Here is a 23,027-nt window from a genome sequence, read left to right as displayed (position 1 = left end):
ATAAATAAATAAAAATAGTCATAATTGAGTAACAATCCTTCTGCATTAAAAAGTTGACTCACACGCAGGATATGATTATTAAACCAGTTCTTAAAAAAGAAAGACTGGTTTCTATACAAAATATCATTGTGGTTCCAAATTAAATACCTATGTGGGTAAAAATGTTTTTTTTTTATATATTAACGACCACGCTAAGAATTGTCTATAATTTTGTAGGAATCTTATCAATGTTATTGTTACAAAGTAACATAACATTGAAGCCACCAAAACGGGAGAAGATATAATGACGGATGAAATTCCAAAATGAAGTGTCCATCATCCATCTAAATCAGAACTTTCCGAATTGTCCGGAACACCGCATCAGCTTGCTAGAGTGACGTATAGTACGTGCTACGGTACGCCACTTGTGACCAAGGGAGAAAAGCGCGGACATTGAGAATACTGGGGAAATTGTAGGTAAGCTATTAAAACTACCATCATATGGATTACTTAAATACGGGTATGGAATTCCTGAAGCATTATGGTTATTTCCAATTTATATACAGCAACTGTTTAGCTTACAAACACCTGTATTTCAAAGGTCAACATTAGCTTCCTTTTTGGGCCTCTGTGCTGCCGTCGTTTTTAGAGCAAAAGCGCAAACAAGTCCCACCTCTATGCCGCACTCATTGGACGACAGTGAAAATATTGTTATTTGATAGGGCTGGCTTCACGTAACTTAAATTACTGTCTCGTCTGTATTTTCATGAATATTTTGAACATATCGGAATCGGATTGATGGTTGACACATAGGAACCAGTCGATATCAAAACGCTACATCCGAACCGAGTTTGACGCTAATTTCCCCAAAGTCGATTATTACTTGATACCCTTGTTCTCAAATTATTTTAAATACGTTTGGAAGGATGACCCATAAATTGAGAAGTTTTGCCGCACCTAAGGTTACTTGAGCTACTTTTGGTAGCAACTAGCCAGTGTGATAGCCGACCAGCAGTGTCGTCAAATTAGGTGACGTGAAGTCATTTTGTTGCCAATTTATATGCATACCGTCGACATTAACTATCTCGTACATGCATAACCACCGGACCAACCATGATAGCTACTTAGTTAGACCCGCGTGGCTGTAACTGGCTAATGCTAAGCTAGTTAGCTAAGGAGCTACTAGGTAGGAAAGCTGGACTCCCAGTTGCAAGAGCCTAGCTCTGCGTAACATTCCGCTGTCCAGGGTAGCCTGGAGAAAGGGACTGAAAAAACGAGTCTTCAGCAGGAAAATAAAGTTTGAATTCGTGTAGTAATATGTGAAATGTACCTGGTTGGCTGTCAAGTGATAAACACAGCTCGTCATATAATTGTACTCCCTGACTGATTAAACATGCCCTTAATGATTCTACTTTAGTACGGTGTTTACGGTATTTTCTCACTCCAGTAACCACCTGACTTCAAATCTTTAAATTACACGGAACAAAAATATAAACACAATGTTAATGCCTGGTCCCATGTTTCATGAGCTGAAAAAAGATCCCAGAAATGTTCCATATGCACAAAAAGCTTATTTCTCTCAAATTTTGTGGACAAATATGTTTACGTCCCTGTTCGTGAGCATTTTATCCTTAGTCAAGATAATCCATCCATCTGACAAGAGTGGCATATCACAAGCTGATTAAACAGCATGATCATTACATAGGTGCACCTTGTGCTGGGGACAATAACCGGCCACTCTAAATTGAGCAGTTTTGTCACAACACAATGCCACAGATGTCTCCAGTTTTGAGGGAGTGCAATTGGCATGCTGACTTCAGGAATATCCACCAGAGCTTTTGCCAAATAATTACATGTTAATTTCTCTACCATAAGCTACCTCCAACATAGTTTTAGAGAATTTGGTAGTATGTCCAACCGACCTCAACCGCAGACCATGTGTAACCACGCCAGCCCAGGTACTCCACATCAGGTTTCTTCACCTGTGACTAGGTCTGGCGCCCAGTGGGCGCCCAGTGGATTTATCTTGAGATAAATCAATACTTTGACGACGTGTCCTGGCAAGGCATGTGAGAGGGTGGCTAGACTGGCTACTGGAACAGGTGGGAAGAGGTTCAGGTCAGGTTTAGTTAATTTAGATTTTTTTTGTATAAATCATTGCCTACTTTTAAACCAAACTTGACCACGCTTATAATTCATTTGACGTAGTATCTAAAAGTTTGAGGAGAGTAGTCATAAAATTTGATGGGGAACAAAAATGAGTTAATGTAATGTCAAGGTGGGGCGAAGTCCCATGTAATTGGGAATTATATTTTTGGCATCAGGTTGAAAAAGATATTGCATAGCAATGAGGTTTTGATCAAAATTCTCACAAGTGATTGGCACCACATCCAGAGAGATGGTGCCTAAATGTAGACTGCAGTGTTGTTGGATGAATTTAGTTCTTATGTGTTCATTAACCAATTCAATTAAAACACTCTGTCCGTTTCTAAGAATTTGTAAGGTTCTTATTTACATAAGATGGACAGAGACCAGCCACCAAAATTAGCCAATAGCGTTTATTCTCGAGAGCTCTGGTCATAATACCATGTACATTGGTTTATATACCTCACATTTTGTCATAAATGTCCCTCCTCTCAGATACCATGGCAATATACAGTGCCTTGCGAAAGTATTCGGCCCCCTTGAACTTTGCGACCTTTTGCCACATTTCAGGCTTCAAACATAAAGATATAAAACTTTATTTTTTTGTGAAGAATCAACAACAAGTGGGACACAATCATGAAGTGGAACGACATTTATTGGATATTTCAAACTTTTTTAACAAATCAAAAACTGAAAAATTGGGCGTGCAAAATTATTCAGCCCCTTTACTTTCAGTGCAGCAAACTTTCTCCAGAAGTTCAGTGAGGATCTCTGAATGATCCAATGTTGACCTAAATGACTAATGATGATAAATACAATCCACCTGTGTGTAATCAAGTCTCCGTATAAATGCACCTGCACTGTTATAGTCTCAGAGGTCCGTTAAAAGTGCAGAGAGCATCATGAAGAACAAGGAACACATGATTGTGTCCCACTTGTTGTTGATTCTTCACAAAAAAATACAGTTTTATATCTTTATGTTTGAAGCCTGAAATGTGGCAAAAGGTCTCAAAGTTCAAGGGGGCTGAATACTTTCGCAAGGCACTGTAGTTCACAAGCTTTCTCAGATTGCCTGCCACCTGTTAAACAATCTACTACAAGCCCAAGGACTCTCCCCTCCCTGGGTAGGGACAGAATGTCCTGTAAGGAACACAGTATTCCAGACGGTCTGACGATAGCTCCATTAGTTTCTAACAAGGAACAGAAAGTCCTTGTTCTAATTCTGGACTAAAACTACACACATTATATTCAGTATTATGATTATAATAAGATTCATACATTCATACAGTAACATAGTAGTATTATGTTTAGTTATGGTTCTAAGTTAAATGTATACATAATTTAGTCATTATTCATAAAAATCCCATAACAAGTAGATAGGTCACTAGAAGGGAGAGTGAAATATTTTTAGGAGACTCGTCTGTGACAACCATCAACTGTACAAAGTCTATTGTAAAATATTTTGAAGTTAAACATATTTAAAAGGGAGAGGTAAATCGAATCTAGGCCTAATTAATTGTAACCTACTTCAATCTATGCTACTGACCACTCACTGTCTTTCCCTGGGGTTTAGCTTCTTTTTATCTAGATTTAGTTATTTGATCACATGCAAATATCCAACATCAACCACCTTATCATTGAACAGCTTCGTTCTAAAAGCACTAGATGGCGACCAATAGCTACATTTGGCCTACTTCATTTTGTACATGCAGAATGATCTCTGAGTAGCCTACTCCATCTATACAATTTGAAACACATTTTTGCTATATGAAACAGTATTGTTATGTGATTATTATTTTGTTCACAGTCAATTATATGAGTCAATTATATGAGGATTATATGAGGATTGCCCATCTTAAATGTTACTTTACAGGAACAGGATCATAACTTAATTGATTGCTGGAAAAAGAGTCCAATTTCCTCTTCTCATGTAAAGGCATCAGGCGGTGTCTAACATGGACGGAGAATTAAGGTCAGGGAAGGAAATTAACGAGGACAAGGTGCCTCATCATGGTGACACAGAAAATGTCTCCACAGAGGAAATGGAGAGTGGAGGAAGTCCTTCCCTAGCAAAGAGGCCCAGGCCTGATGATGTCACAGCTGACAGCACAGGAGAGATTGAAGAGGACACCGGCGGTGAGGTGGCTGATGGGAAGGAGTCAGACCAGCCCCCTCTGGCTGAGATGAACATTACCCCGGAGACATGTCACGGCTGTGCCTGTCCCATCTGTGGCTTTGTGGCCAAAACTCCAACGTCCTTGAAGATTCACTCGAAGAGGAAGCACACCGGTAGAGGAAAGACCAGGGGTGTGAGCTCAGCTGAGGTACTTGTTGAAATAGATGGCTCCACAACCGGAGCAACAGCACAGAGTTCAAATGACAAAATAGGTGGAGACACTGAGTGGAAAGTGAGCAGCAGCAGAGAGAGACATCAGGATGCCACAGAGAGTCAGGGCTCAGAGGCAGGAGGTTCTGAGGGGGAGGTGACTACAATAATAGCCAAAGAGGAAATAGCTGAGAAACAAGGGACAGGGAGAGAAGCTTTTGACAAGAAGGTGACTCCAATAGCTACAGAGGAGATTGCAAAGGAGGAGCAAGAAAAGACCCCCGGTAAGAAGATGGTAGGTAAACGGGGCACCAAGCCAAAGACTATACATGCTTGCAGCTACTGTGGTCACGAGTTTAAGGACAAGCCGAGCCTAGATACACACATCAAGAGACGCCACACCAAGGAGATGAATTACTTCTGTGAATTCTGCTTGTACGCCTGTGTGGCAAAGTGCGACTACGAAAAGCACTGTCTTAGTAACAAGCACAACAAACGAGTCACGGAAAGCAGGGAATCCTCTGGCCTCTCGTCACCCACGGACAAGAAGACAGCCGAACAGGCTCAAATCTTTGCCTCCACGACGACTCAGACTCGGGCGTCCAAGCGTGCCCTCGGTGCCAGGTTCCAGCTGCAGTGCGGGAGTTGCGAATTCAGGGTCAGCAACTCTGCTTTGCTGGAGAGCCACGCTCGGCTAAAGCACCATGGCGAGCATCGCTTCCTCTGTAACGTCTGCCACTACTACACCGCTACATCTGAGTGGATGGACACACACGTGTCCTCGGAGAGCCACCAGCGTGTGGCTGAGGAGAAAAACGCAGGGTCCTCCTTTGAGGACTGCGTTGAGAAGGTGAGCGTAGATGTGGTCGGTGACGACATGCTGACAGATGACGTGGCAGTAGGGGTCATCAGACACGATGGAGAGCTGCACCCTGATGTTAATGAGGAAGCTATTGAGGCTGCGAAGGCCGTGTTGGAGGACATGGAAGAGCACATGGACGAGAGAATCCCTCCCAAGAGGAGGAGAGGCAGGCCAAAGGGGCCTGCTGCAACTACATGTGAATACTGTGGCCTTCTCGCCTCCAATAGTACCAATCTAAACGTGCATATTCGTCGTAAGCACAGCCGGCAGTACAGCTACACCTGCAGGCTTTGTTCTTACAACTGTGTGACGAAAGGCGACATGGACCGCCACTGTGTCACAAAGAAGCACCTTAAACGCGTGGAGGATGTTAGCAGCGATGGCCAAGTGGACCTGGATACATCAGTGCAGGTCGTGAGTACAGAGTCAGGCTCTCAGGTCAGCGAGGGTGAGGCTATACATCAGAATAGTCCAGTCAGAGGAGGGCCCAAAGGAGAGGGAGGGGAGCTGTCGCAAGACGACGACAAAGCACAAGTGAGCAGCCCGAAAAAGAGCAAGTACGACTTGGTCAACTCCTGCAGCCATTGCAAGTTCGTAGCTCATTCGATTCCCTCCCTCGACCTCCACGTGAAGAGGAGACACACCCGGGAGTTTGAGTTTGTGTGCCTGGCGTGCAGCTACTATGCGGTCACGCGTCGAGAGATGTCTCGCCACGCCTCTACGGACAAGCATAAGCAGAAGAGCGAGGTCTACCTAGAGAACCTGGAGAGCTTCGTGGCGAAAGACCTGGCGCAGCCGGAGGAGGAGGCCACGGAGCTGGGGAACAGAGCTGACAACAATGCTCGCACTGAGGATCCTTCCCCTTCAGTGTCCCCTGACACAGACATGGAGCAGCCCACTAACACAGACACAACTACAGACCAGCCTAACATTATAGACACAGACCAACCCACAGACACAGATACAGACCAACCCATAGACACCGACCAGCCCAACAACACAGACACAGACCAGCTCCCTATCATCGATGCAGAGAAACCCACAGACACAGATGCAGACCAACCTACAGACACAGACCAGCCCAACAACACAGGCATGGACCAGCTCCCTATCATCGATGCAGAGAAACCCACAGACACAGATGCAGACCAACCTACAGACACAGACCAGCCCAACGATACAGAATTGGACCAGCCCCCTTGCACTGATACAGACCAACCCACTAACACAGATACAGACCAATCCAAAGACATAGACCAGCCCAACATCACTGACATAGACCAGCCCAACATCACTGACATAGACCAGCCCAACATCACAGACACAGACCAGCCCCCTATCACCAATACAGAGCAACCCACAGACACAGCTACAGATCAGCCCACAGACACCGAACACCCCACACAGACTTCTGACGTTTTGAGCAACGAGCATGCAGCCCCAATAGTGGAAGTTAGTGGCACTGTTGTTGAGGAAAACACGGAGATCCAGGTGGCTGGTGAGGCATCCGGTGGTGGCGCGGAACAAACCAGCAACGAAGCCCCAGGTACAATTGATCCTCAGGTAGCACCAGCAGAAATCACCATAACACCGCCTAAGGAAGGCCAGAAGGAAGGGGTCGAGGCAGAGGCAGAGGCAGAGGCAGAGCCAGTCTGTTCCGACGACGACGTTGAGATGGCAGATGAGAAACCTCACATCTCTTCCCCAGAGAAACAGCTCACCAGGGCACTGCCATTTGATGCTTGCATCGTACCTCTCAAGTCCTTGACTGAAGCCGAGCTGGTTCTGCATGAAGAACGAATGGCTCACTCTGTTGAGGGACACTCTGGTCCGGCTGTAAGTGGCCAGGCCGGGGCAGGCAGTTTTCAGAAGATCAAAAGAACCAAACCTGTAGGGGCTTCAGGTCTGTCCAAGCGGTTAACTCCCAACCCCCGCATCCGCTGCGAGGACTGTGGCTTCGTGGCGGACGGCATGAGCGGCCTCAATGTGCACATCTCCATGAAGCACCCGTCCAAGGAGAAGCACTTCCACTGCATGCTGTGCGGCAAGTCCTTCTACACGGAGAGCAACCTGCACCAGCACCTGACCAGCGCCGCCCACCTGCGCAACGAGCAGGCCAGCATCGAGGAGCTTCCGGAAGGCGGCGCCACCTTCAAGTGCGTGAAGTGCACGGACCCGTTCGAGACGGAGCAGGAGCTCTTCGTGCACATCAAGGAGAAGCACGAGGAGCTGTTGCGCGAGGTCAACAAGTACGTCCTGGAGGACACGGAGCAGATCAACCGCGAGCGCGAGGAGAACCAGGGCAGCGTGTGCAAGCACTGCGGCAAGGTGTGCAAGAGCAGCAACTCCATGGCCTTCCTGGCTCACATCCGCACACACACAGGTACGTCGTCTCCCAACACACTTATTTGAAAACCTTCACTGATATAGTTTTTTATTTTTATGATACATACTTCGTTTTTTTTTACAAGTTATTATAAAGTCAATGGTAACTGTGTCACTCGTATTCATCGGTGTTATTATACAGTGTATTCCCCACTTAGAATTTACCAGCCGTGTCAATCATTGCATGCGTTTGGACATCAGGTTTTGAGATACTGGGGTCGAGCCTATATTAGGGGCTGGCCAGGTATCAGAGGAGAGACGTGGTTCGTGTAGTGGTGGGAGCTTAGGCCACGCGTTGGAGAAAAGGAGAAGGTAAAGACTGAGCTGCTGGAGGAGAGATGCTAATGGACCACAGATTAGGATTCCCTGTGCACCGCCTGGTCAAAGACATGTGCGACTCATAATTGATGTGTCCATTACCAAGACTCAGTTGTAATTATAGTCAATAAGTCTCTGTAAATGTGTTAAAGCTTAGGCTAAAAGCATTGGAGACCCAAAGAGAGGTGGGCTAATAATTTAAAATAATCAATGCAGGCGTATTCAAAGCCCTTAATTTCCCTTGTGTGTGTGTGTGTGTGTGTGATTTGTGTGTGTATGTGTTTGTATGTGTAATTTGTGTATGTGTGTCAGCCTACATGGTGAGCTGATTATCCTCAATCCATTAAGATTTATCTTGTCATTTATAATGCAAATCAGGGTTCGGCTGGTCAGGTCTATGACTGGGGAATGTCTGGCGGGTTAAGAATACAGGGCGCTCCATTACTCTTCCTTGACCATGTGTATTAATTGCTTTTAAAATCAACTTAATGTAGGAATGAGAAGTGAGGGCGCCATCAATAAATGCCCTTCTCTGCTTCCTCCGGTACGTCCCCCTTACAGCCCAAACTTTAATGGGGCTTTAATTGGAGTACAGGCAGAGCTCTATGGCCGGGTCTGGGTGGATTATGTGTCTGTGTGTGTGTGTGTGTGTCTGTGTCTCTCTCTGTGTGTGTGGAGTGACTGACTAATGGCCGGGGAGTGTTAAGATGTGTGGACCGTCTCGGAGAGTTGACGGAGAGGTTGCCAGTAGCAAAGTCAATGAGAGTGCTGCCACGACACACTATGGTAGTCTGGTCATGTGGGTCAGAATCCTCACCTACTCAGGCTGCTGCTTCTTTCTCTAAGTGTGTGCCCTCACCCATCACTGAGACGACATGATGAGGCCTACTTCTGTTTGTGATGACCTCTCAACTTCTAATATGGGGGAAGAGTCACCGTGGTTTCACCATTGCGAACCGGTTCAGGTTGGCAAATGGTCTGTTTTGCTGAGGTACGTCCTACTATTGATTAATTCCGCAAAATAAAAGCATACGAGCAGAGCAACTAACTGTCTTTACTTTGCCATTCCCCTCGTGTCTCTAATGGCTCAACAAAACCACTCTTTGTGGTTACGTGGTTATGGGGAGACACACATTACTGTACAATAAGACTGAATTGCAATTCTGTTTGTTGTACAGTCGAGTAGTCAGAAAGGACGGACAACATGAATAAGAGAAAGCTTGTGAGGCCCAATGATCAACATTTTGATGTATCCTTTGTGTGATGTTTTGTTGAATCTGTAATATCCGTTTATGAGCCTACTACAGCGTTTCATGTTGCCATGTAAACAACGCCATTACTCTGGGTCCAGCTGAGGAAAAGTGTTACTTAAGCAAATGAAAACAGTGACACTTTAAGAAGATGTGTTTATCAAAGTCAAGGGCACATTTGGAGGTCTCGACTGAGTATTGTCGTTATTTTTTCTATTGAATTATCTCTTTTATTTATGAGTTTGCTCTTTCTTTTTTTCTTTGCCTATTTGTAGAATGCACCTATTTCTTAGCATTTTGACAGCTTATGCTAGTTATTATTATTGCTAAGTTCCCTCATAACATTGAGTTATTCTCTATTTGTACGTGGTCATTTATCGTGTACACTTCTTCCAGTGCTGTGGAACAGGACTGTGGGCTCCGCCAGTGTTTGGACTGGGAGCACGTCCAGATGGTTTTAATTAAACCAAGATTTTATTTACCTGATTAATCAGTGAAATCAGGAGATGGTGGGAGGCTGCACGCATATTTGTCAATTTGTCCCCTGGAGAAAAAAAAAGACTTCCATTTTTGCCAATGAGGATGCAACTGGATTTGCATTTTGAGCTAAATTGGTCACTTTTTCACTTGAGAGAGCTGTCTGACCTCCTGAGGCCTGGGGTGGGTTGAAGTAATGGGCACACACACATAATCACCACACACACTTGCCAAACATGCGTGCACACACACACTTCTTCTCTCTAACACATACACACACAGACACAGTGAGTTTCTGAAGGTGTATAAAAGCTAGTTACAGAAGCTTGGTTTGTATGTGTTGGTCTGGCTGTATGATGTCTGATCGGGCCTCTCTTGATAAAAAAATGTTTATCTTGGGGTGGTAGACAGACATGGATATTATGTTCCCACGATATTTGATTGAATATTCAACCCTGGGAAAGAAAGATGTCCATTTTGAATATGTTTTAAAACTGGGTTTTCCGTTTTCAAAGTGGTATTTCTGGATTTTTGGCAACGATGCCCTTTATCTACTTCCCCAGAGTCAGATGAACTCGTGGACACCATGTTTATGTCTCAGTGTCCACTATGAAGGAAGTTCGAGGTAGTTGTGCAAGCTAATGCTAACTAGCGTTAACGCAATGACGGGAAGTCTATGGGTATCTGCTAGCGTTGCCAAAATCCTGAATTATCCCTTAGGCTTTAGATATGGGAGAGATGAGGGTGGATAGAGCGAGCGAGATAGAGAGGGTTAAACATTGCGGGAGGGTTCTCAAGGAAATGAATTAGTCATTACCCATCTCATCTGGGATGTGAGGGAGCCACATTGTGGTTGGCAATATTAATTTAACATGACACTGCATTGATGGTCAATTTCAGTTTCATGTAGGCTGTTTAAGTGGAGTGGTGGTGTATTAACATGATGAGACGTGGGAAGGGAGGAATACTACATCTCTCTCCTCCTGCCATGTCTCATACTCACTCACACAGCCATCTGGCCAGATCCTCTCCCTCTGCGCCTGTCTCTCGCTTCACCTCGGCTTGGGCGCGTGTCCGTGTGTATTTGTATGTTTGTTTTGGGTGCACATCATAGGGGTGTGTGTGTCGAGGCTAAATGAAGAGGCCCGATTCACCGGCGCTCATGTGCTAACGCCCCTCCCTCGTCTGTTTGCAGGCCTTGTTAGCACGCGCTTGCCTTTCAATCTTCGTTACAAGTTTAACATTCAACGCGTCGTACTTCCAGCTCGCGGCAAGTGAACCGTGTATGAACGAATTAGTAATCTACACAAAGTGCTTAATCAAATCAGCGGCTGCCCCTGAAATAAATATTGCAATGCGTCTTGGGATATTCACTGGGAGAAAGGATTGTAAAAAATGCATAGCGAGTATTTTATAGGAGGTTCCCAGACAGAATGGTTTGTCATACTGGAGAACTGCTGCCCTAGTCTGTCTGCATGGGACATGGCCATAGTCTGTCTGCATGGGACCTGGCCCTAGTTTGTCTGCATGGGACCTGGCCCTAGTCTGTCTGCATGGGTCCTGGCCCTAGTCTGTCTGCATGGGTCCTGGCCCTAGTCTGTCTGCATGGGTCCTGGCCCTAGTCTGTCTGCATGGGACCTGGCCCTAGTCTGTCTGCATGGGTCCTGGCCCTAGTTTGTCTGCATGGGACCTGGCCCTAGTCTGTCTGCATGGGACCTGGCCCTAGTTTGTCTGCATGGGACCTGGCCCTAGTCTGTCTGCATGGGTCCTGGCCCTAGTCTGTCTGCATGGGACCTGGCCCTAGTTTGTCTGCATGGGACCTGGCCCTAGTCTGTCTGCATGGGTCCTGGCCCTAGTCTGTCTGCATGGGTCCTGGCCCTAGTCTGTCTGCATGGGAACCTGGCCCTAGTCTGTCTGCATGGGTCCTGGCCCTAGTCTGTCTGCATGGGACCTGGCCCTAGTCTGTCTGCATGGGACCTGGCCCTAGTTTGTCTGCATGCTGTCTGCATGGGACCTGGCCCATCCACATGAATGGTCCTTACTTGTAGTTGCATACACATCTTGTGTATATTCTATCTACACAAAGAAATAACAATGGCTGGGGTTCAATTCATTTAGGAAAAATAGCACTGTTGTTGCAATCATGAATTGACTTATGCATAAATGTTATCACTAGTCAAACTGCAACTGCATTGGACTGTTATTTTGTGGCATATTTACAATGCTACAGTACTATTCTGCAGCATGCTGCAGCGCTTGTTTGATTGAATAGGCCTTCCCCAGTAGGTGTGTTCTATTAGCCTAGGGTTTGGTGTCCCTTCTAGCCATCATGGGCGCTGATGATCCATAGCAGCCCCCCCCTCTCTCTGCTGCTCTTAAATGACAAATGGCGGGCAGAGACTGTGCCCCTCTCTCAAACGCCAGCGCCACCCCCCCCCTCCCCATTTATTAATGACAATGATTAGAAGGAAACCTCCCTGCAAAGCCAGGCAGAGTGATTAGCGCTTTTAATGATGGAACGTGGTAGTGAGTGCACACAAAATTGATTTACGTATTCTGCCCGACCTTTGGTATCCAATTTATGCATCCAGAAGCAAAGGAAGGAAGAGTAGGTAAGAGAGATGGAGAGAGTGACGAGGAAAGATAGAGAGGAGATTGAAGGAGAGAAAAGCCATGTACTCACTGTAGGAGCTTGTGGTTTTTTTTTATTTTTTTTTTACAGTACCAGTCAAAAGTTTGGACACACCTACTCATTCAAAGGTTTTTTTGTACTATATTTGTACTATTTCCTACATTGTAGAATAATAGTGAAGACATCAAAACTATGAAATAACACATATGGAATCATGTCTTAACCAAATAAATATTTTAGATTTTAGATTCTTCAAAGTAGCCACCCTTTGCCCTGATGACAGCTTTGCACACTTTTGGCATTCTCTCAACCATCTTATTTCATAGTTTTGATGTATGTCCTGGACTCAGGCCGTCTGGTTGTTTTTACAGTCAATCTTGGGTAGTAAAGTACTACAGTAGCTGTTAACAATACTCCAGATTTCAACAACCTGACTAACAACCAGAATAGAGCACGCCATCGTTCACAGTGTCACCATCTCTGCAATTGTGCAACGATCTTTCTGTTAGAATGCTAGTAAAGAATGTCCCTCCCCCCTCGGCGTTATAGCTCTCCTCTACCTTCACCCCTACGTCTACAACCACTCTTTTCTTTTTTATTATACTGTTCATAATCATTTGTATATTTTTTCCCCCAATACATAAAGTAGGATAAATTGACGCCACTTATTGTTTTGCAGGATCGAAGCCATTTAAGTGCAAAATCTGCAACTTTGCCACCGCCCAGCTGGGTGACGCCAGGAACCACGTGAAGAGACATCTGGGCATGAGAGAGTACAAGTGCCACATCTGTGGGTGAGTACCACAGTCAGTGACTAGTCACTACCTTTTCAACTGGGGATGCCCGGGTTGTGTTCGTTAAGTTCCAAACGGAAGAAAAAAGGTCCTAAGCGGAAGGAAACGGCAAGGTACTATCTGAACTTAAGAAGAAACGCTTGTTTTCCTTTTCACCTTGCTACGGTCTTATCGAGTTTTTAAGTCATTTTTTGCCATTTAGGTTGGATCACAAGAAAAAGACACTCTTGCTCGGCAAACCATTATTTCCTCTCTTATTGTGATATGTTTCAATACAATCTGTCATATCTCACCGTAGTCAACATTAAAGCCCATAAACTCAACGTAAAATGCTTCTGCGTCTCTTTCCTACGGCCACAGAAGCACTGCGTTTAGGCCAAGTTCAGTTCAGTCGGTTCTGTTCCCATGCTTGATCTTCCTACCATCTTACTGTGTTCAAATGGACACGTGGGAGTGTTTCTGTGTCATTTGGAAATGGACCAAATAGCAGGATCTTCAGCTTGTACCACGTTCTCTGCGGCTATGTGGTACATAGACCAGGACGTGTAGTTATTTAGTCCCCCTCGATGCTTCTGTGTAAAACTGCTTGTTTCAATGTGTTCCGCTTCAGTTCGGTCACTATGTTTTTCTCCCTCTTCTTTCTGCCACGTTCGAGTGGAATGAGCGTGTTTATTTGTCGCCGCCGTTTGCAAACGTTTTACAGAAAGGCAAACAGATTTTGTTAAACACAGCTACCTCTAATGAGGAGACAAGCTCATGTTTCACAAGCCCTCCAGCTAAAGCCTTATCCCTTTGTGCTATAAATGTGTTTGGGCTTTGACCAAGAGAATATAGACAGACAGACACAGACAGACAGAGAGACAGAGAGACAGAGAGACAGAGAGAACGCAGTTCTCCAATGTGCCTGACTGCCTTTAAATGAGTGTACTAAATACAGCTTCTGGTTTCACAAATTACTGCGGATGGAGGAGCTATCTCCCGCCTGAGCCAGACACAGGTGACAAATCGGCCCTGTGTGTGTGTGTGTGTGTGTGTGTGTGTGCGTGCGCGCGCTCACTACTGACTGATCACTGGGGCAACTTTCCTCTTGACTAAAGAGCAGCAAACAAAGAACAGACCAGAAACACCCTCATTAAGGCCAAAGTAGACATACTCTCTCTTCCTAAAGTATTCCGATTAAATAATATAGGCCTACGTATTGGTGGTTAATCTGAATGCAGAGATGTTGCTAATGGTTGTTCATGTCTCAGTTAATGCAATTTCCCTTTTTTGGGTTTGGGCTGACCTAGAAAGTGAGATTACAATGTAGGCTGGCCATTAGGCATTCTGTTACACCCACTGGGTGAGGTGATATTTTGCGAAACAAAACCCTCTTTATCTAATGAAATCGTTTCTCGTTATTACGATTTATCATCTTGATTACTATAGCTGAAGCGTTCGTTTTAAGTTCACTCGACCGACGTTTCTGGCACTACAAAATTGAAATTCATACGTTTAAGCAAAATGGGGTGGTTTTACACGCAGAGATACAATTACTGGAACGCACAAAGCCCCTCAGACCATGGCAATTTGACTGGAACATTCATCAGTAATTCTAACATGGCTTCCCTGCTTTGCGAGACAAGCCAATGTAACGTTAACCAGTAGTCTGTTCATTCATTTCCCATTGCTGTCACAGAGCGAGCTCATCCTGCTCTCGTTAGAATGTTGAGGAGGAGCAGCGTTTGTTTAACTCAATCTAAATACGCGTGGGGTCCTTCTCCCTGCGCCATCGATTGGCGCCCCCCCCCCCGAACTCTGTGGCTGCGAATATTACCCGCTTTTGACACTGTGCGCTAACGATTGAGACGCCCCCAAATGGATGTGGTGCACCTCTGCTGTCCACCTCACTTTAGCTGAGCCGAGAGCCTCGGAGGGCTGCTCGTCTCCGCAGAGGACTCTGGGAAGTTGTTGATAGTTAAAGATCATATTGTTGTGGCATTTAATTAACAAATGCAAATCAAGGCCAGGACAGATAGGCACCTCTGACCCAGCTGCCAATCAAACGTGAGACGGCTGTGAGAGGGCTGTTCAGTATAGGTAGGTTGTGTCGTGTGTACACCATGCCTTTACACTCTCTCTCTCTCTCTCTCTCTCTCTCTCTCCCCCTTCTTTTAGCTAACAGTTACTCTCTCTTCTTTTCTGTTTCGGTTCCTCTCTCTTTCGTTGTGTCTTTCTTGTCCTTCAGATTCGCACGTCTCTTAGCTGATATCCTCTGCTTTTTACAGCAAGTTTAAAAAAAAATTGTATTTATTTTGTACCCCCTTTTCTCCCCAATTTCGTGATATCCAATTGGTAGTAGTCTTGTCCCATCACTGGGACAAGTACAGACTCGGGAGAGGCGAAGGTCGAGAGCCATGCGTCCTTCGAAAACACGACCCTGCCAAGCCACACTGCTTCTTGACACACTGCTCGCTTAACCCGGAAGCCAGCCGCATCAATGTGTTGGAGGAAGCACTGTACAACTGGCGACCAGAGTCAGCGTGCACTGCGCCTGGCCCACCATAAGGAGTCGCTAGAGCACGGTGGGACAAGGACATCTCGGCCGGCCAAACCCTCCACTAACTCGGACGATGTTGGGCCAATTGTGCGCCGCCTCATGGGTCTCCCGGTCACGGCCGGCTGAGACACAACCCGGGATCAAACTCGGGTCTGTAGTGACACCTCAAACACTCTGATGCAGTGCTTTAGACGGCTGCGACTGTCTTTTTTGCCATTTATGAAAGTGTTATTCAATGCATTTCTATGGGCTATAGTAGTAAAGACCAAATTCAATATTTTTCAAATAATTCTTTACATATATTTTTTTGATACCTAAAGACCCCCTCCCCCCCCACCCCCCCACCGGCTTAGACTTTTAACAATTAAAATACTGAATCTTGCAGCAATGACATCTCCTAACTGATTGATGTAGTCCGAAGTTGGCCATAAAAACATAACCTGCAAAACCAGCAGAAAAACACAAATTGCCTCCCGAGCACATACAGTACGGCAAGATTCCTCATACTGTATTTAATTGGTAAACAAAAATCATTTTAAACACAAGGCTGTTTCTTGTCTTTTCTCTGTGTGTGGTGTGTGTCGGTCCACAGTGGGCCATTTAATGAGCACTCCATTTCCTTTCCTCCATCATGTGCTCTCCTCCCAAAAGGCCCTGGATTCAGCGTTTCAGCATCCCTTACCCGTACCACCCCCCCCACCCCCCCCCCATAGCCCCACCGCTCTCGCCTCATCCTCCCCAAAGATGCCATGGCCAGCCAGTGCTGTTTGTAGGTGTTAAATTATGCATCAGGAGTCTAAACTCTGTGAAGCATTGGTTTAATATCTGGGGGCCAAGGCGTTGGAAGTATTAACAGCATCCTGGATGGTCCTCCCATTGGACCTGGTTCTATGATATCATATCGGGCCAGACGGCCACTATAGTTGGAACTACCCGTCAACTAGCTCCAGTTTAAACTTTAACGGTTTCTCTCTTCATCTCCCCAAAAAAGTTGTCTGTCTTTTCGGTATCTGAAAGGTCTTTTCTCCCCCTCTCCCTCCGTTGACTTAGTAGCCGAGTCCGGAGTGAGTATATTTAGTCATCGTTTCATGTTGGTGTCATGTGATTTGAATGGAACAGGATAGGGCTGGCTCTTGTCAGGCTTTTGTGTCTCCCCGTCTGTGAGTGTGTCTTCTGCTGGTCCCAGAATAGCCCCATCAGTTCAGTTCCGCCCTCCCCTCCCTTCCCCAGCTCATCCTCTGTAATATGTCTTAATGCCCAGGCCTCTCTGTGTGTGTGTGTGTGTGTGTGTGTGTGTGTGTGTGTGTGTGTGTGTGTGTGTGTGTGTGTGTGTGTGTGTGTGTGTGTGTGTGTGTGTGTGTGTGTGTGTGTGTGTGTGTGTGTGTGTGTGTGTGTGTGTGTGTGTGTGTGTGTGTGTGTGTGTGTGTGTGTGTGTGTGTGTGTGTGAGAGAGAGAGAGTGTCCGGGCCTTGACAGGAGAGGAGCATCTTAGCGCTCTGCTTATCCAGAGAAAGCCGTCACTTATCTCAGCCCCTCCATTGTGTGTCCCCCGCCACCACCACTCCCACCCCTCTTCCTCCCTGACGTGATACTCTTTAATCCTCAAACAGAATCTGGTTTTAACTCAGACTATTTTTTCGGTGTTAATGGTTGGGATCCCGATGAGGAGGGTTACAACGTCACTCCCCCCTGATCTCTCCGCCGCCCCCCAAAATAATTGTACATCATCGCTTCATAACGTGTCAGAGGGGTGTTGGTGGCGTGCAATTAAAACCGGCGAATATAATACAGGAAATTACGGCCTGTCAGGTCGGTGAACAACACAGTCGGTATTTGAGTTACACTTAATCATCATGTGCATTAGCGACTTCATCGCATTTCTACTCTGGTGTGAAGCAGTCTCTCTCTCTCTCACTGTTTAGGCTTTGGATTGTGTCTGAAAGTACAACACCCAGGCTATAGCTCTGTTCTAATGTGAGGAGACGACATTTGAAAGCTCATTGCCTCAGTAAATTATATAGGTTCGTGTGAACGAAAAGGATCCCCCACCCATGTGCATGCGGAACGAAATGGTATGCAAAAACACTGAATTCATTATCACACAACAGATGAAAACATTTCATATTTACTCTCAACAAGCCAGAAACCACGAGCCGCGTTGATGTTTGCATAATTAATTTGCAACCGTTCTGAAAAAGTTCTCAATGAGCTTGTATCTTGATTGAATAGACATTTCTCCTCGCATATACCAAACTCAGGGTTTTTTTGTATGCTTTTTTTTTAGGTCATGTTGTCCTTTTTAAATGAAAAATAATTCCCCCCTCCCCCCAATCAGAAACACACATGGTGTTTATCCACATTAAAAGAAGTATCAATGTTTACCGTTTTGCTACCCATCTTCACTATTACGTCAGCGCGCACGATCCTTTATCGACCAAAACAAACACGTTTTGCTTTGATTCGCTTAACTTTTATTTAGTGCGGCATTATCCGGAAATGAAATAAGTAGCCCTAAAGGTCATACGGAAAATAATGCAGAAAGGCTGGTCTACAAAGGTTAGATATGTGACAGAGCTGTTTGGATGATAACGAGGAGGGGTCCGTCTGATCGGAGAGCTCGGGCTTCTGTTTCTGACTTAACTTTGTGTGTGATCGCTCTTTATGACCGGGACAGCTTTACAGCCCGTTAGACCACTATAACATGATGAAGCACACCCTAATAGATTGGATGTGTTTAGTAGCCTTGGGCTGATGTTTGTAAAATTAATGTTTTTGCAGAAAGGAACACACACACACACACACACACTAAAGCCATGACAGGGCAGTATCTTTAACAGTCATATACAATATGCAACACAGTTCGTAAATATTTCACAGTCAGTTTGCGTTAGATTCTACAGTATATTCCACTGACCTATATGCTGGTATTAGGCATGCAGTAATTGAGGAAATATTCAATAATTTAATGAGCATCTTTGTTCTGTGAGCTGGGATCAGTCTAGACCTGTTAATCAAAACTTAGTAATGTTACTCTTAGTAATGTGACCCCAAACCTCTTTTGCAATATCAGATGTATGCTTCAAATGACACTTTAGGTGGAAATATTTGTGAGTATGTTTTTGTATTGGCTGAATGGGCCCAACTGAGCGTCTCTTTTGCATCTAGCGTACGTACTCTCTCTTTCTGAGCTTATCCATCCTATTAGGCCTACCTTTTAGTAAGATCTTCAGACACTTAACGGTCAAGGTCGAGGTCCTGCTTGCTCTTTAGTGGCCTCGAAATGGGGGCTGAGGGGCTATAAAAACAAAACATTCCCCTTTAATCAAACAAAAGCCAGGCTCCATAAATGGCAAGATCAGTGTTTTAGCTAAAGCAGCTAACTCAGCACATACACTCTGGAGGGCTGACTTGGTCATCACATCAGCAAAAAAGTCTGCATTGTCACTGGCTGAGTTTGGGTGGGCCTGTTGGAGTCAATTGGCCTTGCTACACTGTACCGTGTGGTACAATGAAAACGTATGTAGAAAGCTGCAATGGGTTAGGATTATGATAGAGATTTATGGAAGGGTTTGTCTGATCGCAGCCTTGTTTTACGGTAAGCGCAAAATGCTCCCCACTGAAATGGCATGCTTTATTGGTTCGCTTAGACATTCTGGAAAAGTCAGTTCAAGATATCCTTTAAATATCCAGACGATCCATGATTGTCATTCTCTTCTGGCCTTCGCTATGAGTGAAAGGGAGACTTGGCTAGTTCCCAAAGGCTCAATGCCCTTGTGAGTACGCCCCCCCCCGCTTGGTGCCCGTCTGGCACACGTCACTCCCAATCACGACACACAGAGACCTCCATCTCACCAGAAGAAGAGACGAGTGGACCTGATGACTTGACGTAGTTTTATACACAACAAAACAGCTCCCATGGCGATGTCTGGGGTGAGAATGGTTACAAAATAGAGCGAGAGAGAGAGGAAGCAAGGAAGGAGGGAAGATGAAGAGGGTCGAGAGCGTGAGAGATGGAGAGCGAGATAGAGGGAGGAATATGAGGAGAGGGAGAGAAAGTACGTAAGATAGATATCACCCGTGCATTGCTCTCTTTGTGTGTTGGTATCAGGGGACCGCAAATGGCACACTATTACACATGTCCTTAGGCATTATGGGGATGTCTGTAAGTTGAACGAAGGTGTGTTTAATTGCAACTCCATCAATGATTTCAAATGCAGTTAATGCAAAGGAAGAACAAACATCTCTGCTGTGGCTCAGAAACACATCTCCTAGTTTAAAAAGGAAGAAATCCCTTGTTCGAGAGATAAAAGCCAAGCGGTTGATTCCATTGAGCTAATCCTGTCGTAGGTAGATGTAGGAGTTGCACACCAACCGGGGAGGAGAAGTTAATGAGTGATTAACAACAGCAATTAAAAGATGAGAGAGAGAGAGAGCGAGAGAGAGAGAGCGAGCGAGAGAGAGAGAGAATGGAGAGAAAAAAGTGTATAATTAAAATATCAGTCCCTCTCTTTGTCAAAAGTGCGTGTGTCATCCATTGTGCACTTATTAAAAGCCGGCAGGGGAAGGAGAGAACAGTGCTTAATTCCAGCACTCCTGAAGTGTCTGGTAATATGCCCGCGGATGGAAGCGGAGGAAGGCTGTAACTCATGTTTAAGTGTGCGGCCGTGTCATTGCAGGTTCACATTCATGCCTTTCTGTGTTGACACCCATTGGGGCAGGGGATATTTGGCAGTCAGGAGTAATTTAACTTAATTAATGGGATGCATATTTGATGGAGGAATAAAATATCCCAGCTCAGCAAAGTGGAAAAGGGGAAAGATTTAGTGGGAGTTAAAGGTGGAGGGGAGAGTCATTTGTGCATTCAGTTACCGCTGCTTGAGAGACGGGGACGGGGGGCAAGAGAGAGAGAGAGCGGTGGGAGTGAGGGGAAAGAGGGCAAGAAGGGGATGGGTTGATAAAGATAGAGGGAATGAGAGTCGGTAGGAGGGAGGCCAGGGGGAGAGGAGGGGAGGATGAGCGGAAGTGTGAGAGATGGGTGGCACTGTGTGGGTTGACGCAAAGCTGAGTTGAAGTGTAGAGGGGAATGGGCTGTCCCTCCATTCAGAGTGACTGCGTTTGAGTTAATTGATATCCGGAATGAGCCCTCCTCTCAGTACAAACAGGCACATTACGCTGGTTTGCAAACTTGTGTCGGAGCTGCCCGGCTACTGAGGGCCTTTTAAATATGCATGAGGGGGCTTTTTAAAGGGGGTTCAGTGATGCTGGAGAGCGGTTGGTCCCCCCACCATGCGCACACACACACAAGTGTATATACACACACACACACCATGGTGCCACCAGGTGAACCCGTGTCCCAGTGAAAAGCTTGTCATGCTGCTTTTAATCTCCCCTGACACTTTTTAATTGACTTCCTGTAGGTATAGATTATTTCATGGCGAGTTCATTGTGGAGATGTTTGATACCATCCAGGAGGCATCTGGGATGCTGTTAGCCGGCTAGAGATGAGCCACCCATCCATCGACTGTCTCTTCCTCCCTTTCCTATCTCTCTCTTCTTCTCACTTTCTCCCTATGTCTTTATCTTTCACATTCTCTCTCTCTCTCTCTCTCTCTTTTTTAAATTATAAAAAAATGTATTTCACCTTTATTTGACCAGGTAGGCCAGTTGAGAACAAGTTCTCCTTCACAACTGCAACCTGGCCAAGATAAAGCAAAGCAGTGCAACAAAAAACAACACAGAGTTACACATAAACAAACGTACAGTCAACACAATAGAAAAATCTATGTACTGTACAGTGTGGGCAAATGGAGTGAGGAGGTAAGGCAATAAATAGGCCATAGTAGCGAAGTAACTACAATTGAGCAATTGAACACTGGAGTGATAGATGTGCAGATGATGATGTGCAAGTAGAAATACTGGTTTGCAAAAGAGCAAAAAAGTAAATAAAAACAATGTGGGGATGAGGTAGGTAGTTGGATGGGCTATTTACAGATGGGCTATGTACAGCTGCAGCGATCGGTAAGCTGCTCAGATAGCTGATGCTTAAATTTAGTGAGGGAGATATAAGTCTCCATCTTCAGCAATCTTTGCAATTCGTTCCAGTCATTGGTAGCAGAGAACTGGAAGGAAAGGCGGCCAAATGAGGTGTTGGCTTTGGGAATGACCAGTGAGATATACCTAGAGGAGTGAGTGCTACGGGTGGGTGTTGTTATGGTGACCAGTGAGTTGAGATAAGGTGGAGCTTTACCTAGCTAAGACTTATAGATGAGCTGGAGCCAGTGGGTCTGGTGATGAATATGTAGCAGGGGCCAGTCAACGAGAGCATAGAGGTCGCAGCAGTGGTGGGTAGTATATGAGGCTTTGGTGACAACACAGATGGCACTATGATAGACTGCATCCAGTTTTCTGAGTAGAGTGTTGGAGGCTATTTTGTAAATGACATCGCCAAAGTCGAGGGTCAGTAGGATAGTCAGTTTTACGAGGTTATGTTTGGCAGTGTGAGTGAAGGAGGATTTGTTGCGAAATAGGAGGCAGATTCTAGATTTAATTTTGGATTAGGGATGCTTAATGTGAGTCTGGAAGGGTTTACAGTCTAACCAGACACCTAGGTATTTGTAGTTGTCCACATATTCTAGGTCAGAACCATCCAGAGTAGTGATGCTAGTCGGGCAGGAGGGTATGGGCAGCGATCGGTTGAAGAGCTTGCATTGAGTGTTACTAACGTTTAAGAACATTTGGAGGCCATGGAAGGAGTGTTGTATGGCATTGAAGCTTGTTTGAAGGTTTGTTAACACAGTGTCCAAAGAAGGGCCAGATGTATACAGAATGGTGTCGTCTGCATAGAGGTGGATCAAGGAATCACCCACAGCAAGAACGACATCATTGATATATACAGAGAAGAGAGTCGGCCCGAGAATTGAACCCTGTGGCACCCCCATAGAGACTGCCAGGGGTCCAGACAAAAGGCCCTCCGATTTTACACACTGAACTCTATCTGAGAAGTAGTTGGTGAACCAGGCGAGGCAGCCATTTGAGAAACCAAGGCTGTTGAGTCTGCCGATGAGAATACGATGATTGACAGAGTCGAAAGCCTTGGCCAGGTTGATGAAGACTGCTGCATAGTACTGTCTTTTATCGATGGCGGTTATGATATCGTTTAGAACCTTGAGCGTGGCTGAGGTGCACCTGTGACCAGCTCGGAAATCAGATTGCACAGTGGAGAAGATACGGTGAGATTCGAAATGGTCAGTGATCTGTTTGTTAACTTGGCTTTCGAAGACTTTAGAAATGTAGGGCAGGATGGACATAGGTCTGTAATCGT

At 45.4% G+C, this 23,027-nt stretch overlaps 1 protein-coding gene across 2 annotated transcripts in view; it reads left to right on the top strand.

Moving 5' to 3' along the window:
* Positions 1–192: 192 nt before the first annotated feature.
* The window catches only part of LOC118367305 (zinc finger protein 407), a 231,791-nt gene continuing 208,956 nt past the window's right edge, over positions 193–23,027 (top strand). Inside the window, exons 1-3 of one of the 2 annotated variants that reach the window (XM_052494107.1) lie at positions 193–452; positions 3,998–7,695; positions 13,054–13,168. In XM_052494107.1, coding sequence (XP_052350067.1) covers positions 4,080–7,695; positions 13,054–13,168 — 3,731 coding nt within the window. In that variant the 5' untranslated portion in view covers positions 193–452; positions 3,998–4,079. Of the gene's footprint in view, positions 457–3,997; positions 7,696–13,053; positions 13,169–23,027 lie in introns of both variants that reach the window. The other variant, XM_052494106.1, reaches the window with a different exon arrangement.

The sequence above is a fragment of the Oncorhynchus keta genome, chromosome 34 (genome assembly GCF_023373465.1).
Source record: "Oncorhynchus keta strain PuntledgeMale-10-30-2019 chromosome 34, Oket_V2, whole genome shotgun sequence".
Lineage (NCBI taxonomy): Eukaryota > Metazoa > Chordata > Actinopteri > Salmoniformes > Salmonidae > Oncorhynchus > Oncorhynchus keta.
Note: the sequence above shows the minus strand (reverse complement) of the source record. Positions and strands in the feature narration are given on the sequence as shown.